This window comes from Gallinula chloropus (genome assembly GCF_964237585.1).
Source record: "Gallinula chloropus genome assembly, chromosome: 17".
In the NCBI taxonomy this organism is placed as follows: domain Eukaryota; kingdom Metazoa; phylum Chordata; class Aves; order Gruiformes; family Rallidae; genus Gallinula; species Gallinula chloropus.
Window position 1 is genome coordinate 6,892,666 of NC_140102.1, and position 22,954 is coordinate 6,915,619.

At 42.4% G+C, this 22,954-nt stretch overlaps 2 protein-coding genes across 3 annotated transcripts in view; one reads left to right on the forward strand and one right to left on the reverse strand.

The window, feature by feature from the left end:
- Positions 1–401: 401 nt before the first annotated feature.
- Positions 402–6,289, reverse strand: SNAP29 (synaptosome associated protein 29). Of its 2 annotated transcripts, none has more exons than XM_084272143.1 (5): positions 5,997–6,289; positions 4,289–4,485; positions 3,497–3,582; positions 2,398–2,502; positions 402–706 (listed from the first exon to the last, which is right to left on the reverse strand). In XM_084272143.1, the coding sequence occupies exons 1-5, from the start codon at positions 6,216–6,218 to the stop codon at positions 549–551; spliced, it is 768 nt and encodes a 255-aa protein (XP_084128269.1). In that variant the 5' UTR covers positions 6,219–6,289; the 3' UTR covers positions 402–548. The 2 variants fall into 2 exon arrangements, with proteins under 2 accessions (XP_084128269.1, XP_084128270.1); XM_084272144.1 differs by having other exon boundaries at positions 2,398–2,498; positions 3,493–3,582.
- Positions 6,290–6,722: 433 nt separating this feature from the next.
- Positions 6,723–22,954, forward strand: part of PI4KA (phosphatidylinositol 4-kinase alpha) — a gene marked incomplete at its 5' end in the record, with an annotated part of 62,319 nt that continues 46,087 nt past the window's right edge. The window contains 16 exons of the mRNA XM_084271993.1: positions 6,723–6,947; positions 9,300–9,416; positions 10,633–10,726; positions 11,367–11,455; positions 11,944–12,016; positions 12,282–12,541; positions 13,484–13,550; positions 15,455–15,603; positions 16,182–16,247; positions 17,210–17,306; positions 17,719–17,910; positions 18,649–18,749; positions 19,467–19,596; positions 20,586–20,718; positions 21,382–21,477; positions 22,201–22,384. Coding sequence (XP_084128119.1) covers positions 6,723–6,947; positions 9,300–9,416; positions 10,633–10,726; positions 11,367–11,455; positions 11,944–12,016; positions 12,282–12,541; positions 13,484–13,550; positions 15,455–15,603; positions 16,182–16,247; positions 17,210–17,306; positions 17,719–17,910; positions 18,649–18,749; positions 19,467–19,596; positions 20,586–20,718; positions 21,382–21,477; positions 22,201–22,384 — 2,073 coding nt within the window. The remainder of the gene's footprint in view (positions 6,948–9,299; positions 9,417–10,632; positions 10,727–11,366; positions 11,456–11,943; positions 12,017–12,281; positions 12,542–13,483; positions 13,551–15,454; positions 15,604–16,181; positions 16,248–17,209; positions 17,307–17,718; positions 17,911–18,648; positions 18,750–19,466; positions 19,597–20,585; positions 20,719–21,381; positions 21,478–22,200; positions 22,385–22,954) is intronic.

Here is a 22,954-nt window from a genome sequence, read left to right on the forward strand (position 1 = left end):
TACAGCTTCCACAGAACAGTTCGTTCTTTAAGCCCCAGAAATGCCAGAGAAAAGTCACTCTGACTTATTTTTACAGCTGGAAATCGACTTTTTTTCCTCCAGAATTTAAATAGCTGTAGGTAAACAGAATTAGCAAGGCTTGTTCTGAACAAAGCAGCACATTCTGTTCCCCCTGCCCCTCCCCAAAACAGAGGCAAAAATGCATTTACTTTTCTCATCACAGCTCCCAGGCCAAGGACACTGAAACTCTGCAGATTGCAAATTCCTCCAGGCACATGAGGCAGTCGTACAGCTGAGCAGAGTATCCAGCACAGCAGCAGTTCCCAAGTGTTGAGAGGTTTTACTCACCATGCACTGTCACCATGTACATTAAGAAGAAATTCCATGTATTATGCTGCACACAGGATTATGTAATTTTAATGACAACAAAATCAGTAACAGATCAAGGAAGAGAGAAAGAGATACTGTCCAAGATTTTTTTCAAGAGATTGGTTGAGAGAAGACCCAAGCAGAACTGATGCTGGACAAAAACAATGTCTAAAAATCCTTCACAGTTGTCGGACTTTCTTATCGGTGCTTTTAATATTGATGTCCAGTGTCTCTACTTTCTTTGTGAGCCGATCCAACATATCATCTTGCTCATCTATTTCTGTCTGCAGACCAAGAGCCAGGTTTTTCAGACGACTCAACCCAGAAGACATCTCATCTGTCAACGAAGAGAGAGGGACCATCAGGAATAAAGCAGTATAAAGCATACCAGCTAAACAGACGCCACCAGGATCCTCCAATACCCTGGGTCAGAAAGCATTAGTTACCACTGCTCAAGTCTGAGTGTGCTTCTCCAGCACAGGAAACACTGATTCTTTAGCACTTCCACTGTGCTGCTACCAGAAATAATCACTTGTCTTTTTTTTTTTCTTTGCAAATTAACTACAAGTGCTTAAAACTAAAGTGTATCTTTATAAAATGACATACCCTATAACACAGCTTTTACTTGTTCAAAAAATAAACTTATTTTGCTGAAAACTGTGGGCATCTTTTCTCAGCTCAGATACACAACGTGCTCACTACCTCATTGGTTTTTCTTTAAACTTCATGCAGAGACATTGTCAATACACAAAGGATTTGAGTTTGCTATTTAACATAAATGGAACCACCTCATTTCCAGATTTTCTAATTTGGCTACAAGAAAACTATTTTATTGCAGGACTGGTCAGTACAAATGCTTCTGAGGCTATTAAGTTTTGCACAGCTTGAGCCTAGAGCAAATGTGGCTCCACAAAATCTTATGCTTGACTATTTCTCTTCCATAGATTCCTTTCTGATTTCTTTCCAATCTCTTCTTTCTAGGTCAGTTAAACAGTGACACATGTAAGCAAAGAGGCACTTTGTAGATAAGCTACAGTACAAAGGAAGAGAAAGTCAGCTGAATGGGTTTGGGCAGTAATAAAAGAAACACAGCAAATTCACAAATTAAACACTTGGTGCTTTTTAAGGCCTCTATTTTCTGAAAAACACGTTTGTTTCAAAAGCTGCACCCAGTGTAAATGCTTTGGGTTCAAAGTGATGCTCAATTTAATATCAGAGTTAACTGTCAGGAGAGCTGAATGCATCTCTCAGTGGAAGTGGTAAGCTTTAGGAAGAGAGATGGTAAGTAGCCACACTGGTATGATCTGCATGGCCATTTAAAGCAGTATTCCCAACTAAAATTACTAGTACCTGCTGAGTAAGCTTTTCTGTATGGAGGGGTGAGGGGGTGTGTCCCAGTGATATGTCAGTCAAGTTAGAGGATGATTCAAGGCAACATTTTCACATGCTGAATGCAAGGGTGACACAAACCTTCCACACCGTTCCCTCACTCAAGCACAGATTAGCTAGCACACCCACAGGTGTAACAGTCATCTGCTGATTGTCAACCTATGATCTAAGAGGAGCCTTAGGTTTTTGCTGTGGGGTTTCTTCCCCAGGTCTCTCTGCTGAGGGACAGTTCAAAAACTATTTCTAAAGCATGGGCATGTTGCAGGAGAGTTAAAGTACTGATGTCAATAGCATATCAGGTTCCAGAGGAGATTTACACCATTCCAGACATCCTAGCCAGTTTGTTTCTAGCTGCTTTCACATGGAATTTTTTATTATTAATATTTGCAAGCAGTTGACCCACAGACACCTCACAGCATTCAAACATTCAAAGAAGGGACATTTCAACCAAATTTTGGATCCTGCCATGTGGATAGTTCTGAAATGCAGGATACCAACAAATGCTTTAACCATTATTACCAAATTTCACATGTGAACTAAATGAAAAAGTGTTTGTTGGCAATATATCACTTAGCAATGTTCTCTGGCTTAACAACCCAAACCTGAATTACATCCAACAGCTCCATTTTTCTCACTCACCTAAGTTGTTATCAATTTTCTGGTGGTAAGCTCGCAGGTGTTGGTTCTTTGGGTAGGAATCCCTCTGCACTGAAGAAACTAAGTCTGCTTTGCTGAAATCACTGTCTGAAGATGTTAAAATACAGAACATGATATAATAAAAAAGTAGCAACAAGAGGCTCTAAAGTTTGAGAAGGGCTACTGAAAATTAGCCTGACCACAGCTGCCACATGATCACACAACCTGTCAGCAGGACTATCAAAAGTAGTCCCAGTGACACTCAAGAAGAACAGTTACTAAGCTGCAACTGTTCTCTTCTGCACTGCCTTTTTAGTCGAGAGAAAAAAAGAAACAACCCAGCCACCCCACCAACAGAGCAAGCAGGCTGGTAACTTCTCCCAGCAGTTAGTGCTCCCCCAGGTCAGGCCACCAGAGAGTTTTTTCTGCCCTCTATTGGGCAGGCTTCGGGTATTACGGGGAGTGGACCGCAGATTAATGGCAACAAAAAGCATTTCTATACTTACAGAACTGCAACTGTAAAGATAGCCTGCTGCTTTCTCACTAAACTAATTGAACCTCACTTTAAAAAGGAAGGGTTACTTTGTACATAGGTCATCACAGGCATTAAAGCATCATGAGAATGTGGAACAAGACAAAACCCTGTACGTGCCCTTGTATGAATCAAGTGACTTCAGTAGGAAGGGTTACAGCCCTTGTTGGAAATAACATGGAAAACACACCTGGAAACTAAGACAAATGATGGTTAAAAAGGAAAACCTCTGAACATGCACATTACCAATTTGTTAAACATAGGACAAGGCTGCCTGCACACTGCTGGCTATAGTTTCCTCTGTGCAAATACAAGCACTGGATGCTTTTAAAGTCTTCAGTGGATGAACCATAAATACCCCACAGGATAAGTAAAATCTGTATCCAAGTAAAACAAGTCAGTTCTTCAGTTTAGGTATTATTAGTTTTAGGGGAAGAAGGCAGGAATACATTGCTGCCCTGCACCTGGAGATCTGTAAGTCAGCAGCTGGGCAGGGTCTCTGCCTTCATCACTCTGCAAGTTCACCCTGTGCTGATGACAGACATTCAGTATAAAATGAAGTTCACAAACCTGCATTGTCTAGCTTCCTTAAATTTGGATGACTTTCCTGGTATTTTGACTCTTGCTCTTTACTAGACATCATTGCTTCTTTTAATCTAGTAATAAAGAGAATAAATGAAAATATTCTTATGGTCCACAGGCTTCATTTTGTATCTGTTAAACAAGAACAGGTATCAAACTTATACAAGAGTAACAAATTTGTTTGACCTGATCCAAAACGTTACTTTAAAACAGACTATTAGCATTTGACTTCAGTGAATGCAGAACTGAAATTACGGTATGGAAACTCTGACATCAAAACCAAAACTGTATCTTTCTGTCCTAGAGGCAACCTTTCCTCTAGTGGAAGGAAAACATCTATCCATACAGCATGACTGGCTTTAGATAAATTTCTCAGCTGACGACAAACAAGTACTGTAAAATTAATTTTTACTTTAATATAAGCTAGCTCTTTTTTTCCTTTTAGCTTTTAATATAAGCTAGAAAAATACACTCAATATTTAAAGGGATACAAATCAATACTACAAATCATGATTACCTGCTAAAACTGAAATATAACAATTCAGAAGACTGAGAAATTGTTTGAATTAATTACCCACAAATCCAAAGTTATTCTTATCCCTACAAATCTATATAAAACTAAAAATACTTCGCTTTTGAGTTCAAGAAAAAAAGGGAGCTAGACATCACCCCAAGAGTTTACTTGACAGAATCAACAGATCTTTTAGGTTCTGATTTTCTGGTGACATTGCAGAAATGCTGTGGGAGGTAAGTCTCAAGTAAAACATTTCTTTTACTTACCTACTGTTTGCATAATATTCAGGTGTTCCATTCTGCTCTGGTTTGCTCTCTGGAGGTTTGGCTTTGAAGTAGTTTACCAAGCCCCCCCAAACACTCTTAATGCTATTTATGTGCCTCTGACTAGTCTTCAAGTCCTGGTCCATTTTATCGACCATCTGTTCTGTGCGCCTCAGTGCCTCTCCTTGCCGTACAAGCTCCTAACAGATATTGACAGAAAGAGAAGCTAGTAAAGCCAAGATAAACTGAGACATCAAACATACTTAACAGACACTCTGAAGAAAGATAACAGTGCTCCTTCATCAGTTCAGGTTATTTCTAGAGGCATACTGGCTTTCCCATTGCCTTTCCTCCAGGACATTTCAATCAGGAGCTGCTCATCAGGCAACTCATTTACCAGCTATAAAATCCTGTCACTAGGTACTGCTGTGTTCCTGACACCTACTACCAACAGCATCCAGGAATTTTCTGTACTGCCTTCTGTCGGGTTGACACTTGTATCTCTTCTGGGTGGAACAAGCATGGCACCAGACATGTGATGAAGTGAAAATGCAAAGGTTTATGGCAGGGAGGTGAGCCAGCAGAACTATTTCTAGCTGTGAATGACACCTTCATAAGGAAGACCTGCTATTTTCCTATCACTGGGATGTTCCTGATAACTCAGAAACAGAATAACCAAAGAATAAATGTTTTACATGCTACAGGAATAATAATCTTTTAGCTAACAATAACAGTGCAAGATTTAGAAATTTATATATATATATATAGTTAGGTGACTTCCTAATTCAGCAGCACAAACACTATTCCAAAGTAACCCAAAGATTAATTCTGGCAGGGAAGTTGCCTGCAGCACTGGTGCAAAACAAAGAACTTGTGTTCGTATTCTTGCTAAACTCGTGGGAATTCTAATTGAACATTCTCCCACTCCACCCCCCAGTAAAGCAGCAAACACACAAAACTCAAGTTTTACCACAAAGCCCCGTGTGAAACTTAAACACTTGATTCCTCATTCGTGCTTTTTTGGACAAACAAATCACGAGGCCGCAGATTTGCAGAAGTGCTGCTGAGAACCAGCTGCAGCACAGGCACCTACTGCAGCGCGGGGATGCACCTGGGTGACTTTAGGCAACCGCATCACCGAGGTTCAAGGCAACATCCCATTACCAAGTGACACAATGGACAAGACCTTCATGAGCAACGTCTCTCGAGTGTAAACTCTACTCTGAGGCAAGGCCAGAGGAATGAAGGAAATGATTAATCGGGGTGAAGCGAACACATCACAAACAACTAACTGGGCAGGTTCTTCATTTAACCGGGAGAACTGCTGAAAACTTCTCAGTCTGATTAAAACCGGCATAAATGTCACTAGCAAGACCCAGCAGGGATTGTGGAGCTGGACAGCCGAGTCCCAGGCGCAGCATTCGGCACACAGAGAGAATCTAACTGGGATGTTTTTCCTCAAAACCAAGCCAGCTCCGCCCAGAAAAGCAGCTCGCAGTCACACAGCGGAACCGCTGTCCCGGAACACCGGATAACCCTAAAGAAAGGCGTTCTGGAGAGGGAACGGGAAACCAACGCTCCCCCCCCGACTCCGCCCGGGGTTTAAGCGGCCGCAGACGGCCATGGGCGCAGGGCCGCCCCTCGGGGAGAAGGCTCCGGTCCCGGTTCGCCCCCCTCCCCGAGCTCGCTGCCCAGCGGGGCCGCGACCCACCTCGGAGGTGGCCACGCCGATCCGCTCGGACTCGTAGAGGAGCGAGAGGGAGCGGGCGGTGCTGTCGGCGGTGGCGGCGGAGCGACGCAGCACCTCCTGCTGCAGGTACCGCTGCCGCTCGGCGCCGCTCGCCTCCCTGCTGTCCCTCGCCGGCCATGACGACGCCTCCTCTTCCTCCTCCTCCTCAGCGAAGGGGTTGTAGCTCCTCGGGAGGGCCGACATGGTGCCACGGACAGCGGGGCGCGAATGAAGCGCCCGCGGTGAGCGTCTCGGAGACGCGGCAGCCGCAGCCCTCGCTCCTCACAGGGCCGCGCCTAGAGGGGCTGGGCCTGCCCCACCGGGCACTGACCGCCAGGCCCCTCAGCAGATGCACGGCCCGCTAGTGCCGGCCCTTCCGCCCGCAGGCCGCCGCCGAGCGCCGGGCGGAACCACCGCGCCACCGCCCCGAGGCGGGGCGAGCAGCCCGACGCACTGCTGCAGATAGGCGACTGCTGGGAGGGACCACCGCGGCGCGAAGAGGGAGGGAGTCGGTGCCGGGCGCGCCCATTTGTAGAGCGGGGCCTGGAAGAGAGGGAGGGACACCTGCGAGGGGCGGGTAAGCTGCCGTGAGTGAAGCCGCTATGGGCGCTGCCATCTTTGTGGTGTGATTGGTGGTCTGAGATCTCGCGAGAGGGGACGGAGCCTGCGGGGCCGGCGGGAGGGTGGTCCTGTGTATTCCGCCACAACATGGCGGCCGCTGCAGTCGCGGCGGCAGCGGCGGCCGCTGCTACGGCGGCGGCCGCCGCTGCGACTGGTACTGCGGCGGCGGCAGCGGCGGCTCCGGCCGCTCCGGCTCCTTCCGGGGGCGCGGGGCGGGGAAGCAGCGCGGGCACCGCGCGCGGTTTCTACTTCAACACGGTGCTGTCGTTAGCGCGGTCCTTGGCGGTGCAGAGCCCGACGCCGCTGGAGAAGGTGAGCGGCGCCCTGCGCGGCAGCGCTCGCCTGTGGGGAGGGCTGCGCGCGCGGGTGGGTGTCGTCACGCCCGAGGGGCTGCGCCTGCGAGGGCCGCGGCAGTGTCACGCGCGGGGGCGGCGGGAGGGGTCTGCCAGTGGGGCCTCGGGGGCTGTCACGCGTGGGGGGCGCGTCGCGTCACGCCAGGGGAGGCTGCGTGGGAGGGGCGGCGTCGCGGGCGGCACGGAGCCCTCCCTTCCTGTGGGTGACAGCCGCGCCGCGTGGGCGTGGAGGCGGCGGGTCACGGCCCTGCGTGAGGCGGGGGCGGCTGGGGCCCCTGTCGTGCGTGGGGAGCTGCGGCGCCCGCGGGCAGTGGGTCAGCGCCAGCGCCGTGCCTGTGGGCGTGTTCAGGCCCTGGCCCACTTGCGAGGCTGCGGCCTGATGCATCCCCCTCGGGTGGGGATGTCCCACGGCCGTGGGAATGGGCTCAGGCCACGGGGGCTGTTGCGCCTGTGGGACACTTGCGATGACCCGTTGTCACCCAAAAATACCATTGCCCTGGGGATATGTTGCTGTCAGAGCAGCCCCGTGGCGTCACGAGGAAGGTGGCACTCACGGCGGCTGCGCGTCCCTCAGGCTTGTGAAACATGGTGTGTAGGTGTAATTAGCTTTGGCCTAATTAGGGCTGGTTGCTTTACTCAACGTATCTGGTTCAGTTCAAGCCGTGCCGCCGACTCGAGGTGAAATCTGCTGGTGTAGATAAACCTCTACCGAGTGGGGTCTCCTCCTGGCCCTCCCCTCGTGGGGTCTCTGCCACTGGCCTGGTCCAGTGCTGTGGGCTGTGGGCTGGGAGCTGGATGGCGCCGACTTTGGGGGGTTGGCTTCTCCGACCGTGAAGCGATGGAACTTCTAACTTGCCTCGTGCAGTAAGGAAGGATGACTGAGTTGTAGCAAAGCACTGCTCTGTGCTGACAAGATTCAGGGATTTTTAAAAACTGTTTGTTTGAGAGGCAGTAGTTGGAGTTAAATGATGTTACCAGTTCATATCTAGCTAAGTTATTCACTCATGTTGTCCCAAATATTAACCTGATATGGGACACGTGCATCAGAAGTTGTTTTCCAAAGTTTCTATTTCCTCTGCTGTGTCTTATGTTGAGCAAGAGGATTATTTGTTGTGTTTCAGGTCTTGCAATTAGGAGGTCTGGCAGTTTAAGCAACAGAATCTTTGGTTCTACTGAGAACCCAGTAAATTCTTCTCTTGGGAAATTGTTTCTTGGTTTAGAAGGCAGGCTGTTTAAAAATTTATCTAAATAGGAAGTAGCTTGACATTCAAACATAAGGACTCAGGATGACTGGCCTGTTTCGGAAATGTTTATTAATATCAAGGAGATTTTTAGGAAAAAGACAAGGTTCTCGTTGCACTTCCCGTTTCCTAACAGTTCTGTAGGGAAAGAAAGTATTTGGGAGATTGGATATACTCTTTAGAGTATATTTAAGTGTGTTTGCTGGGTATAGAGTGAAGTAATAGGTAAGTAGTAAGAAAATAATAGTTCTGGAAACTCAATCTGTTGTATTAAAAGGATTTGAGCAAAAGTCACACTCAGCTAGGTGACAGCTTATTGCTCAGTGCAGTATGTGGAGGAGGGATTGTAACCAAAGCTCCATCCACCTGGGGTTTGTTTACAGGAACTGAGTAAATGTGGTGTATGTGCCTGCTGCATGTTTCTTGCACATCCAAACTTCCCAGTGAATTAGTGGAAGGAAGGTTTTGTTGTACCAGGGATGCAGTCATGAGCTCTGTAAATGTGATGATGCTCTGAGAAGTTTCAGGAATTCCCTTGAGATGTGAAAACAAACAAACCAACAGCTTGAGCTGTTGTTGTTGGCTGAAGAAAACTTCTAAATCAGCATGTGTTGTTGTTAAAATGTTTAACATCTACTTGGGATTATTCTGTCTCTCTGTAGTCTCTGTCATTCATCGCTCTTTCCTAGCCCTTGGACTGATTAGGATTGGTGACTAAAGGAGGGTAACATGTCCATCTGTCTTCTGGAAGATGGAAGGACTGCTGTCTGCCTCAAACACGGGAGGGCTGGATGAGCCTGGAAAACTCTACCCTCAGCTTGTGTCTGCACTGTGAAATCATTTGCAGTGGTGTTAGTGCTGCCCAGGCCTGTTGCTTGGTGTGCCCTGGGGTATGGACGTGGTGGCTACCGCTGTTCCCTAGAAGAGAAGCTGGGAGCTATTTGTGTTGCTTTCCTGAGGTCTGCTGGTGGATTTTGGAAAGGCAGTTTAGCATGTATACTCTGGTTCCCTTCAATTGTTTTGACAATTGGGGTCATTTCCCACTGTTCTTTCTCTCTGCTGTTTTTCAGGTACAAAAACTGCTCTGTATGTGTCCAGTGGATTTCCATGGGATTTTCCAGTTAGATGAACGTCGCAGAGATGCTGTTATTGCCTTAGGAATCTTTCTGATTGAATCTGACCTACAGGTATTTTTCCTGCTTCAGCTATCTGTATTTAAATGGAAAGCTTTAGGATTAATTCAAGTTTAGTTATTCAATTAATGAAAAATGGTATTTACTCTTAAAATTAAATCAAAAGAACAGAGCTAACAGATGGACCCAGGCAGGAGAGCACAAGGAAGCAAGGACAATACAGTGGATGTTGCAGATGGTAGCCATGGCCCTGCCACAGCCAAGCTGCTGCTTGTGGTTTTTTGGTCATTGTAGTTTAAGGAGAGAAAGGAAACCATACGTGTTGTTGTCTGTTCTTCCCCACATGGTTCTAAAGGACAGGGGTGTTTGATCACACTTCCAAACATCAGGTTTGCAGTAGGCTATTCCATGCCTGGCACGAACCAGCATGCCAAGACAAGCAGCATGCACAGGCTGTGTTGTGTACAAACATCCCTCCTCCACCTGTCAGCCTGCTCATGACAAGCTGGTTCTCTTCCCTTCGAACTCTGGGTGTGGTATTGTTTCGTGGAAGGGAGGGATACGCCAAGTCCGAGGTCCAAAGTCATTAGATGTCACTTCAAGTTGTTTCATGTTGCTGGGGTTTGCATCAGGCCTGAATTTCCTCCTCTTCTTTAATACCTGTTTGCTGTGATACAGTTCACATGCACAGCATTTGTGTTGTCATTTTTGTGGGGGTTTTGTAGTATGAAGTTTAAATAAAGCAGCTATTTTCATGTTGGCATTTTTACAGTGTTTTCAAAGCCAGCAGTTAGTATTCATTAATCCAGCTTTCAGGTAGGAAAGTGCTCTCCTTAGATTTGCAGATTAGGAAGCTGAAGGGTTACCCTGGTGTGTTAAGTGACTTGTGTAAGGCCATGGGACAGGTCCCAGGTACTGAACTGGGACTGGCACTCGGAATTTCGAGCTGCCTTAAAATTACTTTGTGACCTTGCTGTAAACTAGTAAGTTTTTTGGGGTTAATTACTGTTCTGGAACTTTCATCCCCCAACTTTTACAGAGAATGAACTCTCACCTAGAATGAAAGGGTTGTATTTATAACACTGAATTTTTGTACTTTCATTTGCCTGTGTTGAAATCAATTTTGCAATATTCAAGAAGCCTGTGGTGTAGCAATCAGAAGTAAGTTCTGTGTGTGGCTAATGTCGTCTTTCCATATCTCTAAAATATCTTGAAATGATAAGGTTGAACTTTTCTTCTCCATTTTTAAATGCAGTCATTTCCTCTTTAGCACAAAGATAATGTGGTTCCTTACCTCCTCCGACTTCTGAAGGGTCTCCCCAAAGTCCAATGGATAGAAGAAAGCAACGCACGGAAAGGCAGAGGTGATGTTTGGGTTTTTTGATCATTCTTGTAGAATGCCAGGAAATAGAAATAACAAAGGTTATTCAGGACATGGTACAAGGGAAGGTGATAAGTCCTGCTAAGTTCTTAGCTCCTGACTCAACAGCCTTGAAGATTGATTTTCTTTAGCAGGAAAGAGGAAGCTGAATAACTCACAGCTTTCTTGGTTGACCACTTTGTGATAAATTGCACTTTCCAAATAATTCTGTGCTCAATATATTTTGCTACTAAATTGGAGATGATTCTGTAGCAGTTAGTGCAGGAGAGTGGAATGCAAGATTTCTGTGCTCTACATCCAGCTTTGACTCTTAGTTATTTAAATTACTATGTTAGTTGCTCCCTTAGTATATCTTAAAATTAATATATATTTTTAATTACTTGAAAGCCTGGCAAAATTTTTATTATTAAAAATTATTACTTCAACGCTGATATTTTTATGATTAGAGTGTACTACTAAGTTTTGTATGTAGTACTGTATTTTTCTGCAGTCTATCTCAGAACTGTATGACATGGGAATCAACCTGTGTCTTCTTGCTTGCTTTATTATTATTATTTGCTCTTTCAATGTTGGTTCTCTCTACCAGTGTTTAAGTGGCTTATTTTCTGTCTGTTGCTTTGCAGGCTTGCTTCCAGTGGCAGAAAACTTCAGTTTCTGTTTGGTAACATTATTGTCGGACGTTGCTTACAGGGATGCATCTCTCAGAGAGCAGGTAGTGTTTATTTTAAGTTTGTGCTGATGTAATACCCTGTTCTCCAATGCAGCAATACTCACAGATGCCTAGAGAAGAGTACAGTTTCTTCCTTTCTTGCAAAGGGATTGTTTTCTTTATTGTGTTAAAGCATTATTTTGCTTGTGTTAATTCACAGAGAAGTATCTAGAAGATATTCCTAAGTTTGCTGCTGCTTCTGTATGTTTAGGGATGTCAGTCACTGAGCCCAGAGTTTTAGAATTTGTGTTTTGATACTGAGATTGGGACTGCTGCAGTTTTGTTCTGTTAGTACATACCCCCTAACTGCAGCTCTGTAAACTGAGTGAAGGCTGTATACTTTTTTTAGTCACATGTTAAACAACCCCAGTTTTACAGAGGTGCTTGTGGTGATGTTTGCAGCTTTCATTTGTTTTGTAGTCATCTAGTATAAGAGAATAATCTCTTTATCAAAAAGGGGTTTTTTTTAATCTCTGTCCTGATTACTTTAGATTTTGGATGCAATTCTACAAGTAATGCAGTTCCTGTTGGGAATGTGCCAGACTCCACAAATGCATGATAAAGGTACTTTAAAAATAACTCTTTATATCTATGCTATACTTAACTCCTGTCCTCTGAACTTCTCTTGGCACGTCCTGATGAGTAAATACGGAAGCAAGAGAAGTGTATGACTTTGCAGTACCTTCATAGTCTTTCCTCTGTTTGCATGAATAAGTCTTTGCAAAGCACATTAGGCAGAAACAGTTCAGTGAAGCGGTAGCAGAACTGTCAAGAGAGGAAGCTCTAAGTTACTGTTAAATATGCTGCCATCTGTGTTTTTCTTTTCCAGAATACTTATGCAAGTATGCAGTGCCCTGTCTGATAGGAATTTCTCGAGCCTTTGGTCGCTACAGCAATTCGGAGGAGGCTCTCCTCTCAAAGCTTTTCCCAAAAATTCCCCCACATTCTCTGAGGGTTCCAGAAGAGCTTGAAGGAATTCGCCGAAGATCCTTTAATGATTTCAGATCAATTCTTCCCAGTTCCCTACTCACCGTTTGCCAAGAAGGAACGCTAAAGAGAAAGGCCAGCAGTGTATCTAGCATCTCACAGGTTGGTGTGGTCGTAGAGTCATAGAATGGTCTGGGTTGGAAGGAACCCCAGGGATCACAGAGTTCCAACCCCCCTGCCACAGGCAGGGACACCAACCTCCATGCCTGGATCTCCAGAAGGTTGCCCAGGGCCCCATCCAACCTGGCCTTGAACACCCCCAGGGATGGGGCACCCATCACCTCTCTGGGCAGCCTGTTCCAGCACCTCACCACTCTCTCTGTAAAAACCTTCCCCCTAATATCTAATCTAAACCTTCCTTCCTTTAGTTTTAATCTATTCCCCCTTGTCCTGCCATTAATATCAGCGCTTAGATGATTTTGTGGTCTTGGTGGATTTAAGACCATATTAACACGTGTTTCTTAACATGTTATTTGGCCATATACAGAGATCTTTATTTTGGTTCTATAACTGTAACAAAACAATTTTGTAGTTTCTGAGCTACAGAATAATCAGTGACAGTTAAACTTAACAACTCTACTGATAAGTCTTCCCATGGAAAAATTGGCAAATTCTCTTCATTGTGTTATTCTCATGAAGAAGCACTGTAATGTGTGTCTGTGAGTTTGAGAAGCTGGCACTTCAAGGCTAAAGTTTTCACAAATGCTGAAGATACGTGAGCTCTCAGTGGTTTCACAGGAGCTGTGGTTGTTCATTTTCTTAGGGGAAGAATGGATTCTAATGCCAGTGTCGAAACCACAGATTATTACTGTAGTTTCATACACTACAGGAATTGTCATTCTGATCTCTTCCCTTTGGTCAAAAGCACTGAACTAGTTTTTTTTAACTTCCCCTTTCTGGTTAGAATTGAGCTGTCAAGCCTGGCAATATGCAGTTCCTGTTGGCTCTGCTGGAAGCTGTGTTTTTATTATATGAATATCTCTGGAAGATTTTTCAATGTTTTAGAAATAGTTTTTAAATTATGGCTTTTGTGTGATGTTTCAGGTTAGTCCTGAACGTGGAGTTCCACCTCCAAGCTCTCCTGGAGGATCTGCGATTCATTACTTCGAAGGTAAATTACTTTGCCAAAGAACAGTGTGTGATTTGAGGGATTTTGTTGCTATTTAAAGAAAACTGAAAACCAAAATGCTTTTACTCCTTCCTCTGTCCTGTAGAATTCTTATTCACTGACACATGCCTGCTAGGATTCTGAAAAATGCTGGGGCATAAGGACAGTAGGAAGTTATTATTAACACCAGTGTTTTCCGGGCTCCGTTGTTTCTGGCAGGCTTCTGAGAGACGTGACTTCCTTACTGCTAGGCTGTGCCTAGTACTGAAGAGCTTAATTCAGCTAGGCCAGAAATATTTCAGGAGATTAGGCTGAGTAACGTTGGGAAACAAGTGTTAATACTGTGCTTCACCAGACAACTCAAGTGTTGGACCAGGGTCTGGAATTTTGAGATCTTTGTGACAGGTTGTGTAACTAAAACAACTGCTGCTTTTGAAGTCAGTGTGATACGTATAAGCCCTAGTAATTTGGTGAAGTGAGAAATAACAGGAGGCACTGAAGTCAGTGCTCACCAGTGTGTATTAATTACAGTGTTATAAAAGGCACAGAAGTGAAAATTTTCATTAATTAATCTAGAAACCCTTAATTGCTAAGTTTCAGCAGAGCTCTAGCTGTGAGTTGTATGTCAAAGCAGGGCTTAAAATTAAACTGTTTCATGAATCAAGGTGGAGGGATAACTGTATCTGCAATGACTTTCTGACCCTTTTAGGCTTTTAACAGCTTGGGTGTTCTGTTTCTGGGTCAATCTCCTCTCTCAATCCCTGTCTTAAAGCAACATGGAAGAAATTAATTTTCTTTTTCCTTTATGTTACTATTTGTAGAGGCATCTGTGGGATTGCAGTGTAATTTAAACACAGTTTTTAAATTGCAATGTAGGAAGAGACCTGTTTGTCTTCTGTCTATCCTTGTTGAGCCAACCTATGCTACTTCAATTTTATGGGCTTCCTGATTGGAGTTGAAAAAAATGCTGCTGGTTAGAGAAAGAGAGAGGCTATAGTAGTAGAACAAAAATAATCTTAGTTAAAGATATAGGTGGATAGTGGCCAACTTATTGAAAATTCTGGAATCTTTTTAACTATGTCTCTTCATAGAATTAGGATTTTTCTGATCAGGACTTTATTTTCAGTACTAACTTCCACCAGGCACAGGCAGCCTTTCTATTATTCCTGATAATATAGTTTGTGATAGGCTTACTTTCTGAGGAAGATGAACAGTGACCTTGTTTTTATTCTGGCCAAGGCTAGTGGCTTAGAAAAAAGGATTGAAAACTTCGTTGTTTTCAATAAATGGTGTTGCTTGAATGTCTATTAATCACAAGAGCATTACTTTAGCACAGGCAACCGAGTGCTTTAGAAAGGTGGACATGTAATTTTGGAAGTGAAAACAGTGCCAAAAGCAGGATGCTTAGCAAGCTGTGTACTTAGAGTACTTGAACCTGAGAAACAGTTAGATTTCTCTTTGCCTTCAAACTGCAGTAGTGAATTGGTGCCTCTTCTCCATTGAAACCTGTGAGGCATGTTCATTTTGTCTGATATAGAGAGAAAACTTGCCAGATAGTTTTGACTTAGCCTGTTCTTTGCATCTCTGCTTTTGAACAAAACAGCGTTTACAAATGTTTTCAGGTAGACATACATGAGTAGTGTGGGAAAACTTCTTGTCAGCAATGTCTCTGATGTGAACACAACTCAGTGAAATTAATTCTTACAGTGATTGTAAGCTTCTGATGAACAAATGTATTTTTCATCATAGTTTTCGTTCTGATTTATCAGATTTGCTGAAATGGGCTTGCAGGTTAAAGTCTGTACCTGTGTTGGAAATAACTCTTTAGTAGTTAACATCACTGTTAAACAAAGTTTATGTATCTTCTCTCTCCCCAAACTTTTATTTCTATTATTTTTTATGAGCAGGTTCATATCTTCCCGATGGGAGTGCACTGGATCCTGATTATTACTTCTCCACAATCAGCTCCAGCTTTTCAGTTTCTCCTCTCTTCAATGGCATTAACAATAAAGAGTTTAACATCCCACTGGAAATGCTCCGTCAGCTGTTGAACATGGTATGTGATGGGCTCTCACGAAGGTTGCGGTGAGATTGTGTTCCTGGTGTTCATGCCAGAAATCAGGGCAGTTTAAGGCTTTAGCATTGCAAGTAAAAAGGAGGTGTTTTCCTCTCAAGCTTTGTGAAATGTTATTTTTATGGCATTTTATGTCATGGTTCAACATTGTTCCTAAAATGCGCTTCTATGAGCCATGAAGAATTTGGAAAATCAAGTTAGTTTGTCAGCTTCTTCCTGTTCAAGTCTTGCAGACCACTAGATCTGAAGTAACTTAGGTACTGCTAGTTGCTGAAATAGAAAATTGGGTTTTGCTGTGACAAGACCCTTTTCTAGACAGGTTTAGTTGCTGGGAACTCATGCAAGTGACAGAAACTACTGGCCCTGTCTGTTTCTGTCACCAACTATTTTAGAACAGTACACACAGGCTCAAACATATTTCTTCTTGTAGCCAGAGGTTCTTGTAACCTTCATTTCATCTGACACTTTGCAGTCAAGGGACTTGTGCTTCTTGTGCGTGGGCAAAATTGTATTGTCTTCTGGTCATTAACAGGAAACACACTTTTTTTTCCCCTCCATAGGTAAAACAGATCGTTGGTGATTCTCTGCTAAAGACCTTAGATGCAGTTGTAGCTGAAGTTGCAGAGGTATGTTTTAAAATTCCTTTGCTAATGACTTGAATATTTTTTTGTCTTAATTACAAATACTTGGAAAATTAGTCTTTTACCTACGTAAGGTATGACTTGATGCTAATTTCCTATTTGAACTGTTTTTTCAGTGATTTAAAACTAACCTTGGACTAAATAAAAGTGGGGTGGAGGGCGAATGTTTTTCACTAAACTGGAAGGAGATAGTTATTCTCTTAAAAACTGCACCCTTTTCTTACTTAAGCCTTGTTACTCTACCAAATTACAACATTGGCTGCTCGAAACTAGTTTACTATAGACTAAGGTCTTTATTGTGTATTACAGTAACATTGTCTCAAGGAGCCAAAATGTGTCGGTTGTTTTCTTTGACACTGCTGCTCTAACATGTCACTTCTACAAGTTTGAGTGTTAAGTTTGTGGACCCTTGCTTTCAGTAGTGAAATACTTGTTTCTGTAGGTCTGTGGGTCTTTGTTCTCCACTTCCCTGGGTGCAGTTCTGTAACAGCCTCCACCACATTTTATGGAGTTAACCTCATCTCCTTGGGGGTGGGAAGCTGTGTTGAAAAGAGCATGTGTTTTTGTGTGGGGTCTTGACTTGGCTGTTCTCCTCAGCCTTGCCTATAGTAGTGCCATATGTGAAACATAGACCTAGTGGAGGCAGCTTTGGTTTCTTTTTGCTATCTCAATAAAAAGACAAGTTTGAATCTCCTCCTCTTTTTTTTCTCTTTCTTTTTTAACCCAGCACTGCTCTTCAAATTAAAAGAGTGAATCTTATTTACTGCACTGAGTGGGTGTATTTTTGCTAAAAGGAACAGGGGGAAAGCTGTGAGGTTCCTTCTGGTGCAGGTTTTAAACGCTTGTTTACATTGTGGAGGAAAATTGGGACTGGAGTAGATTTAATTACCTGTACAATGGTAAATGCTTAATTTTGAATCTAGCAGGTTGCTGCTTTTCTCTTTCAGACGGGGGCTGGTACAGATCTCTATTACAAAACATTCAGCGATCCTCTTTATCTCGCTCAGTTTAAAATGCTGAGAGACACATTATACTATATGAAAGGTACAGTAGTTTCTTTGGGTTTTGTTTGGGTTTTTTTTAAATTTATCCTTCATTACATTTAGGATCCAAAGTATTGTCTGCATTGTATTGAGTACTTTGGCGTGGTGGGAGGGTTGCATATCCTGGGAACTCCATGTAGCTGTAAAACTTGTCTTTTCCAATGTTTCTATATAGAAAAGGTGCTATGGATATAGAAAAAGAATATTTTGAGCACCACTGAAAGGATTAATAGATGGTGTTTCAGCTGTGTGCTTACTGGTGGACTTTGCTGTGAAATTTATGTTTTAGGTAGGAGATAAACTTTATGAAATCATTTCATTTGTAACACAGCAGTGAATTCTATATATGTTGCCATTCTAGTACACTGGCTCCCATCTTTCTAGTGTAATGCTATTTCCTTTTGTTTCTTTAGACCTGCCTAACTCATTTGTGAAGGAAATCCATGATTTTGTGCTGGAGCAATTCAACAGCAGTCAATCAGAACTTCAGAAAATCCTTCACGATGTGGATCGACTGCACAACGAACTGAGTCCTTTAAAACTGCGCTGTCAGGCTAATGCTGCCTGTGTGGATCTCATGGTGTGGGCTGTGAAAGATGAGCAAGGTAAAAATCCTCTGCTCTCTGGAACATCTGTCACTTTGTTTGTATGTTGGGGTTTTTTAAATTGTAAAAATAACTTACAAGGTCTCCAAGAGTAGATGATGCTCAGAGAAACATAAAATAAATGTCAGTTAAATATATCTTGCTAGTAAGCATACAAGAATAAAACTTCAGATTACTTGGCTAGATAGTTAGACATCTCCTCATAGAAATGAGAAGTGGAAGCAGAAATATCCTACTGGCTTATCTACAAGTGATGGTATAATTGCTGCACTACATGCAGCTGCTTATTTTCTAGTTTATTTTGGTTTTAATTACTGCTCCTAGTGTCTTAAATGTTTTTCAGTCATTCTTTTAAAGAACGCTTTTCAGCATTGGGAAGCTCTCAGTTTTCCTCAATTTTTCCTTCTTGTTACATAGTTCTTAGACATCCTCTGAACATGTGAAGGATTTTTACCTTTTGACCTTGCAATAGTTTGTTTATGTCAAATGTGAAGTGCACTCAAAATCAACTTTAAGCTCTGTTATTCCTGTGTTTGACTAAGCTATTTGCTACAGATACTGAGTTTGCAAAAGTGTTTTTGCAGAAGCAGCTCTAAATATCTTTTCAGGAATTGTAGCAAGAGGATACTGAAGCTGATATGTTTTCTGCATTGTTTTAGAAATTTCAATCAGCATTGACTTGTGTGAGGCCTAATAAATCTGATTAACATGAAGCTTTGCTGTTGGATTTTATTTCAGGTGCAGAAAACCTGTGCATCAAGTTATCAGAGAAGCTGCAGTCAAAAACCTCAAGCAAAGTCATAATAGCTCACTTGCCACTGCTAATTTGCTGTTTGCAGGTTTGACTTTACAGTACTTGACATTACTGTGTGAGTGAGAGTTCAGGGAGGTTTACAGGTTGCTGGGATAACACTTTTTACCTGCTATTTGTATTGCTGTCCATGAATGTGTTCTGTGTTGGATTTTAGAGGTCTGGGGTGGAAACTAGAACTCTAGAGTAGTACTTCGAAACTTTTGTTACCTCAACAACTTCTTGAAGAATAATATTCATGAGGGGCTTTTTTATTCAACAATATTTCATTTCTGAAATATTTAGCTCCTTAGTCTATTACATAAACAGTTAAAATACTGGGGCTGGCAGGTCACTGAGTTTTAAGACAGACTGGGTTATTCTAATTTTTATGTCACCTTACAAACGTGGTGTTTTCCTTGACAAAGTAAACAGTAAATTATCAGGATTCTCTAAATGTTGAAACTTGTCCTGTTACTTTATAGAGTACATTTCATTTCATGTAGCTCCTGTGAAATCAGCCAGCAAGAGAGCAGAATGGCCTGACTGGCATGATGCTTTCTACAATAACCTAAAAAATGTAGAGAATTGAATTCTCTGAATCTTCTGCTAAAAATTGAATCTCTCAGAACTACATGAGATTTGGGTTGGATATTTTTAGTATAGAGCTAAAGCTGCAAGCTTACAGTTGAAATGAAAATTGTGCTGTGATATTCTAAAGCTATATTCATTTAGGGTTTTTTTATCTTTTTTCCCCTTTTTTTAGGGTCTAGGTCGTTTGTGTGAGAGGTTCCCTGTTGTGGTTCATTCTGTCAATCCATCCTTGAGAGACTTTCTTGTGATACCTTCCCCAGTGCTTGTGAAACTTTACAAGTATCATAGCCAGTATCACACAGGTAAAGGAAAAAAGGCTGTGTTCCAAAGGGTATGCTAGTGATTGCTTTTCACTTGTGTGGCGGTTCGATGCTTTTGGGTGCTATGTGGTGGTACAGATGTAAGGGGGAGAGAGAGATGCATTTGTCATTATTGTTATTTTTGACATGGAGGGGAGGAATGCAAATCAAATTGTGGTAGAAGTGTCCCTAAGGGCAGCAATAGTGCTGTGCCTATTCTGCTGAAACCAAGATTGTCCTGAGTGAAGTCACCAGCAACTGTGGTGGTGATGCTGCAGAATTGAAGATTGTATTATGTGGGTCAACCTCCTGGATTCAGTTCAGAGCAATTTGCTTAGGTCTTTGTCCACATGGGCCTTCAAAACCCTCCAACTACAGAGATTCTACAACCTGAGCCAATACATAATTATCCTCAGTGTGTGTGAAATCACATATCCAGTTGGAACCTCTCTTGTTTGAAGTTTATGGCTTTTGTGTCTCATTCTCCCACAAAGCCTGCTTCTGTCTACTTGATAACCTACTTTATGCTTTGGAAAGCAGCCATAAGTCTGTCCAAAGGCACCTCCAGGCTGAACAAGGTCGTATTCCTTACACTCTCCATGCACGTCCTCTGCTCCAGCCCCATGGCAATCAGTAGTGTTTGGCAGGTGGTGGTTGTTTTTATTCTAATATCAAGTTATGATTTCCAAACCAGAAAATGTTGAGTTTAAATCACTTGCTGATACAAAAGCAGTATCACAGTGGTAAAGCAGAACAGGGAAAATGTTGACTGAAGGTGATTGAATTTAGATATAGTTAAAAGCAGTAATATCTTGTATAGCTAGGGGCAAAATATGCCTTTCCAAAGGTCTTCAGCTCAACTCTCTGAGCTGTGAAGTAGGTTGTTTTGCACTTACTTACCAGATATTGCTCTCTGTGTGCTGTCATCTCAGGGGGAATGGGCAGGAAGGGTATTTCAAATAGTGATGATTACTGTACTCTTGTGTTCTTAGTTGGTGGTAATGACATCAAGATTAGTGTAACCAATGAGCATTCTGAGTCCACTCTAAATGTAATGTCTGGCAAGAAAAGTCAACCATCCATGTATGAGCAACTGCGTGACATTGCTATAGACAACATCTGCAGGTAAGAGAGCCCTGTAACCATGTTGTAATGTGTTTTTGTTTCCCCAGCAGAAAAGCACTGTGACTGTTTAGAAAATGTGGCTAGAATGGCGTTTTGCCTTTTTTAATCATGACTTCGTTTTCCTTCAGGCATCTCTTGGTTCTGTTTATGTTCTAATTGTAAAATCAGTCTCATTGTTTTGCTTCCCACATGTAATTTGTGCTGGTCACTATTTTGATGTTCAGTGGGGTTTTTGTTTTGTGCTCAGATGATTGTGTTCAGTGCACCTCCTGTGACAGAAGGATTGTTACACCCTCAAACGTGGGCAGTGTAATGATTGTTCATCCCTTCTAGACAGCTACAGAGACTTGGAGGGAAGACATAGTTGGTGACTAGAGAAAAGGGATTAAAGTTTCTAAAGACATTGATTCTGAACTCATTGTAATATCCCAGTCTCCATTGTTGCTGCAGAAAGCAGGAGTAGAAACTGTGCTCATTTTTAAAAATTAAGTTTCCAGCAATCTTGGGCAATTATTTCTTACACCTCAATGTAAACTCTTCCTTTATACTGGGTGTGCATTTAGAGTAGTAAAAGTGAAATGTTTAATTCATACATTTTGTGGTTGTTTTTTTTTTTTTCCCAACTGTCTGTTCTAGCAAGTATTCTGTTCATTGTTTTTCCAGGTGCTTGAAAGCTGGCTTGACTATAGATTCAGTGATTGTTGAGGCCTTTCTTGCCAGTTTATCAAACCGTCTGTACATCTCTCAAGAGAGCGATAAGTAAGTTGTCAGTCATCAAACCAATTTTTCCTTCACTCAGTGAACCTGAAGTTTGTTCTAAGATAGAGGTAGGGGCAGCATTATTTAGAATTAAGTGTCTGAGATTAGTGAGCTGGTGCATGGGGTTATGATCTTCCCACACAAACCTTTGCAGACATGGGCCCTTGTTTTCATACTGAAGGGTATGGATTCATTTCTATCTGATTGAATCAGCATATCTTTGGTGAGTACTAATTTTGAGTCCTAGATTGAGCGATATTCTCTCTGCTGTATCCTTCAGGCTTCAACTCTCTTTTATGGTTTGACATACGTTGCCACTTGTGATATTTGACTTTCTTTGCTTTTAAGACACTTGCCAACCAAGGAACCTCCAAGTGGGGGGATCTGTAGTAACTGGTCTGATTGTCATGTCTTAATGTTTTGCTGATCACTTCTCACTCCTTTCACTGTTACTTCTAGAATAGTTTGTTTTTGGATTAGTGTGGGTTTCTTAAATAATGTTTGTGGGGGTGTTCTTGTGTTTTGTTCAGAAGACAAACTTGGGCAAGTGTATCTTCATGCTGGGAGTAGATGAGTATATAGAATGGTGATGAAGCTGATAGTGATGTTTAAATGTAGTATATGGACTGTTTCTTTCACAAAATGTAACCACACTTGGAAATCTTGTTAACAGTTTAACAGCTACACATATGATTTTGGGTTTTGTTTGTTTTTTTTTATCAGGGAAGCTCATTTGATTCCTGACCACACAATTCGTGCTCTAGGGCACATTGCAGTGGCACTGAGGGATACCCCAAAAATGATGGAACCCATCCTACAGATCTTGCAGCAGAAGTTTTGCCAGCCACCTTCTCATCTTGATGTACTCATCATTGATCAGCTGGGCTGCTTGGTCATCACTGGAAATGTAAGGAAAGAACTGCCAATTCATGACCCCTTTATTTTAGTTAAAAGGAAACATAGTTTGGAAACTGTATTTGCCATTTTCTAAGGGTTTTTTTCCTCAGAGGTGTGGGTTTATATAATCCTCATGTCTATGTGTCATCAGAACACAAAAGCTAATTAATAATGTTTAAAATGCTGTCCGTATGAAGATTAGTTCTAACAGAAAACTCTGATGGTTTTAGAAGTTATTAAGAAGCTTATAAACTTGGCCTATGCCCCAAATAGGTGCACAGTGTCCTTTTTCTTCAGCAATTAACTTCAAAAGTCTTCAAAGTCGATACATTTTGAAGTATAGATTGCCATCTGCAGTCATACAGGGATTAACTGATTTACCTTTTCTAAATGTAATTTGACCTCTGAGCGAGCAATTAATTGCCAGAACTCAGATGCCTGAAAAATCTTTTCCATCAGGAAGGTGGAGTTAAAGAACTTATTAGATTTTCTAAAATTTAAGCAATTAAAACCTCTAATGAAAGCACTTCCACTGTGTGCTTTATGGAAGCTGAAACTGATGCTGAGGCTATGACTAGAT

What these genes read in the sequence shown, in the direction of transcription:
- SNAP29 (XM_084272143.1), bottom strand. Translation starts at nt 6,218, where the DNA reads ATGTCGGCCCTCCCGAGGAGCTACAACCCCTTCGCTGAGGAGGAGGAG. An exon ending in GAATATTATGCAAACAGTAG is followed by an intron (nt 3,583 to 4,288) that starts GTAAGTAAAAGA and finishes CTTTATTACTAG; the next exon opens with ATTAAAAGAAGCAATGATGT. An exon ending in AAGGAAGCTAGACAATGCAG is followed by an intron (nt 2,503 to 3,496) that starts GTTTGTGAACTT and finishes TAACATCTTCAG; the next exon opens with ACAGTGATTTCAGCAAAGCA.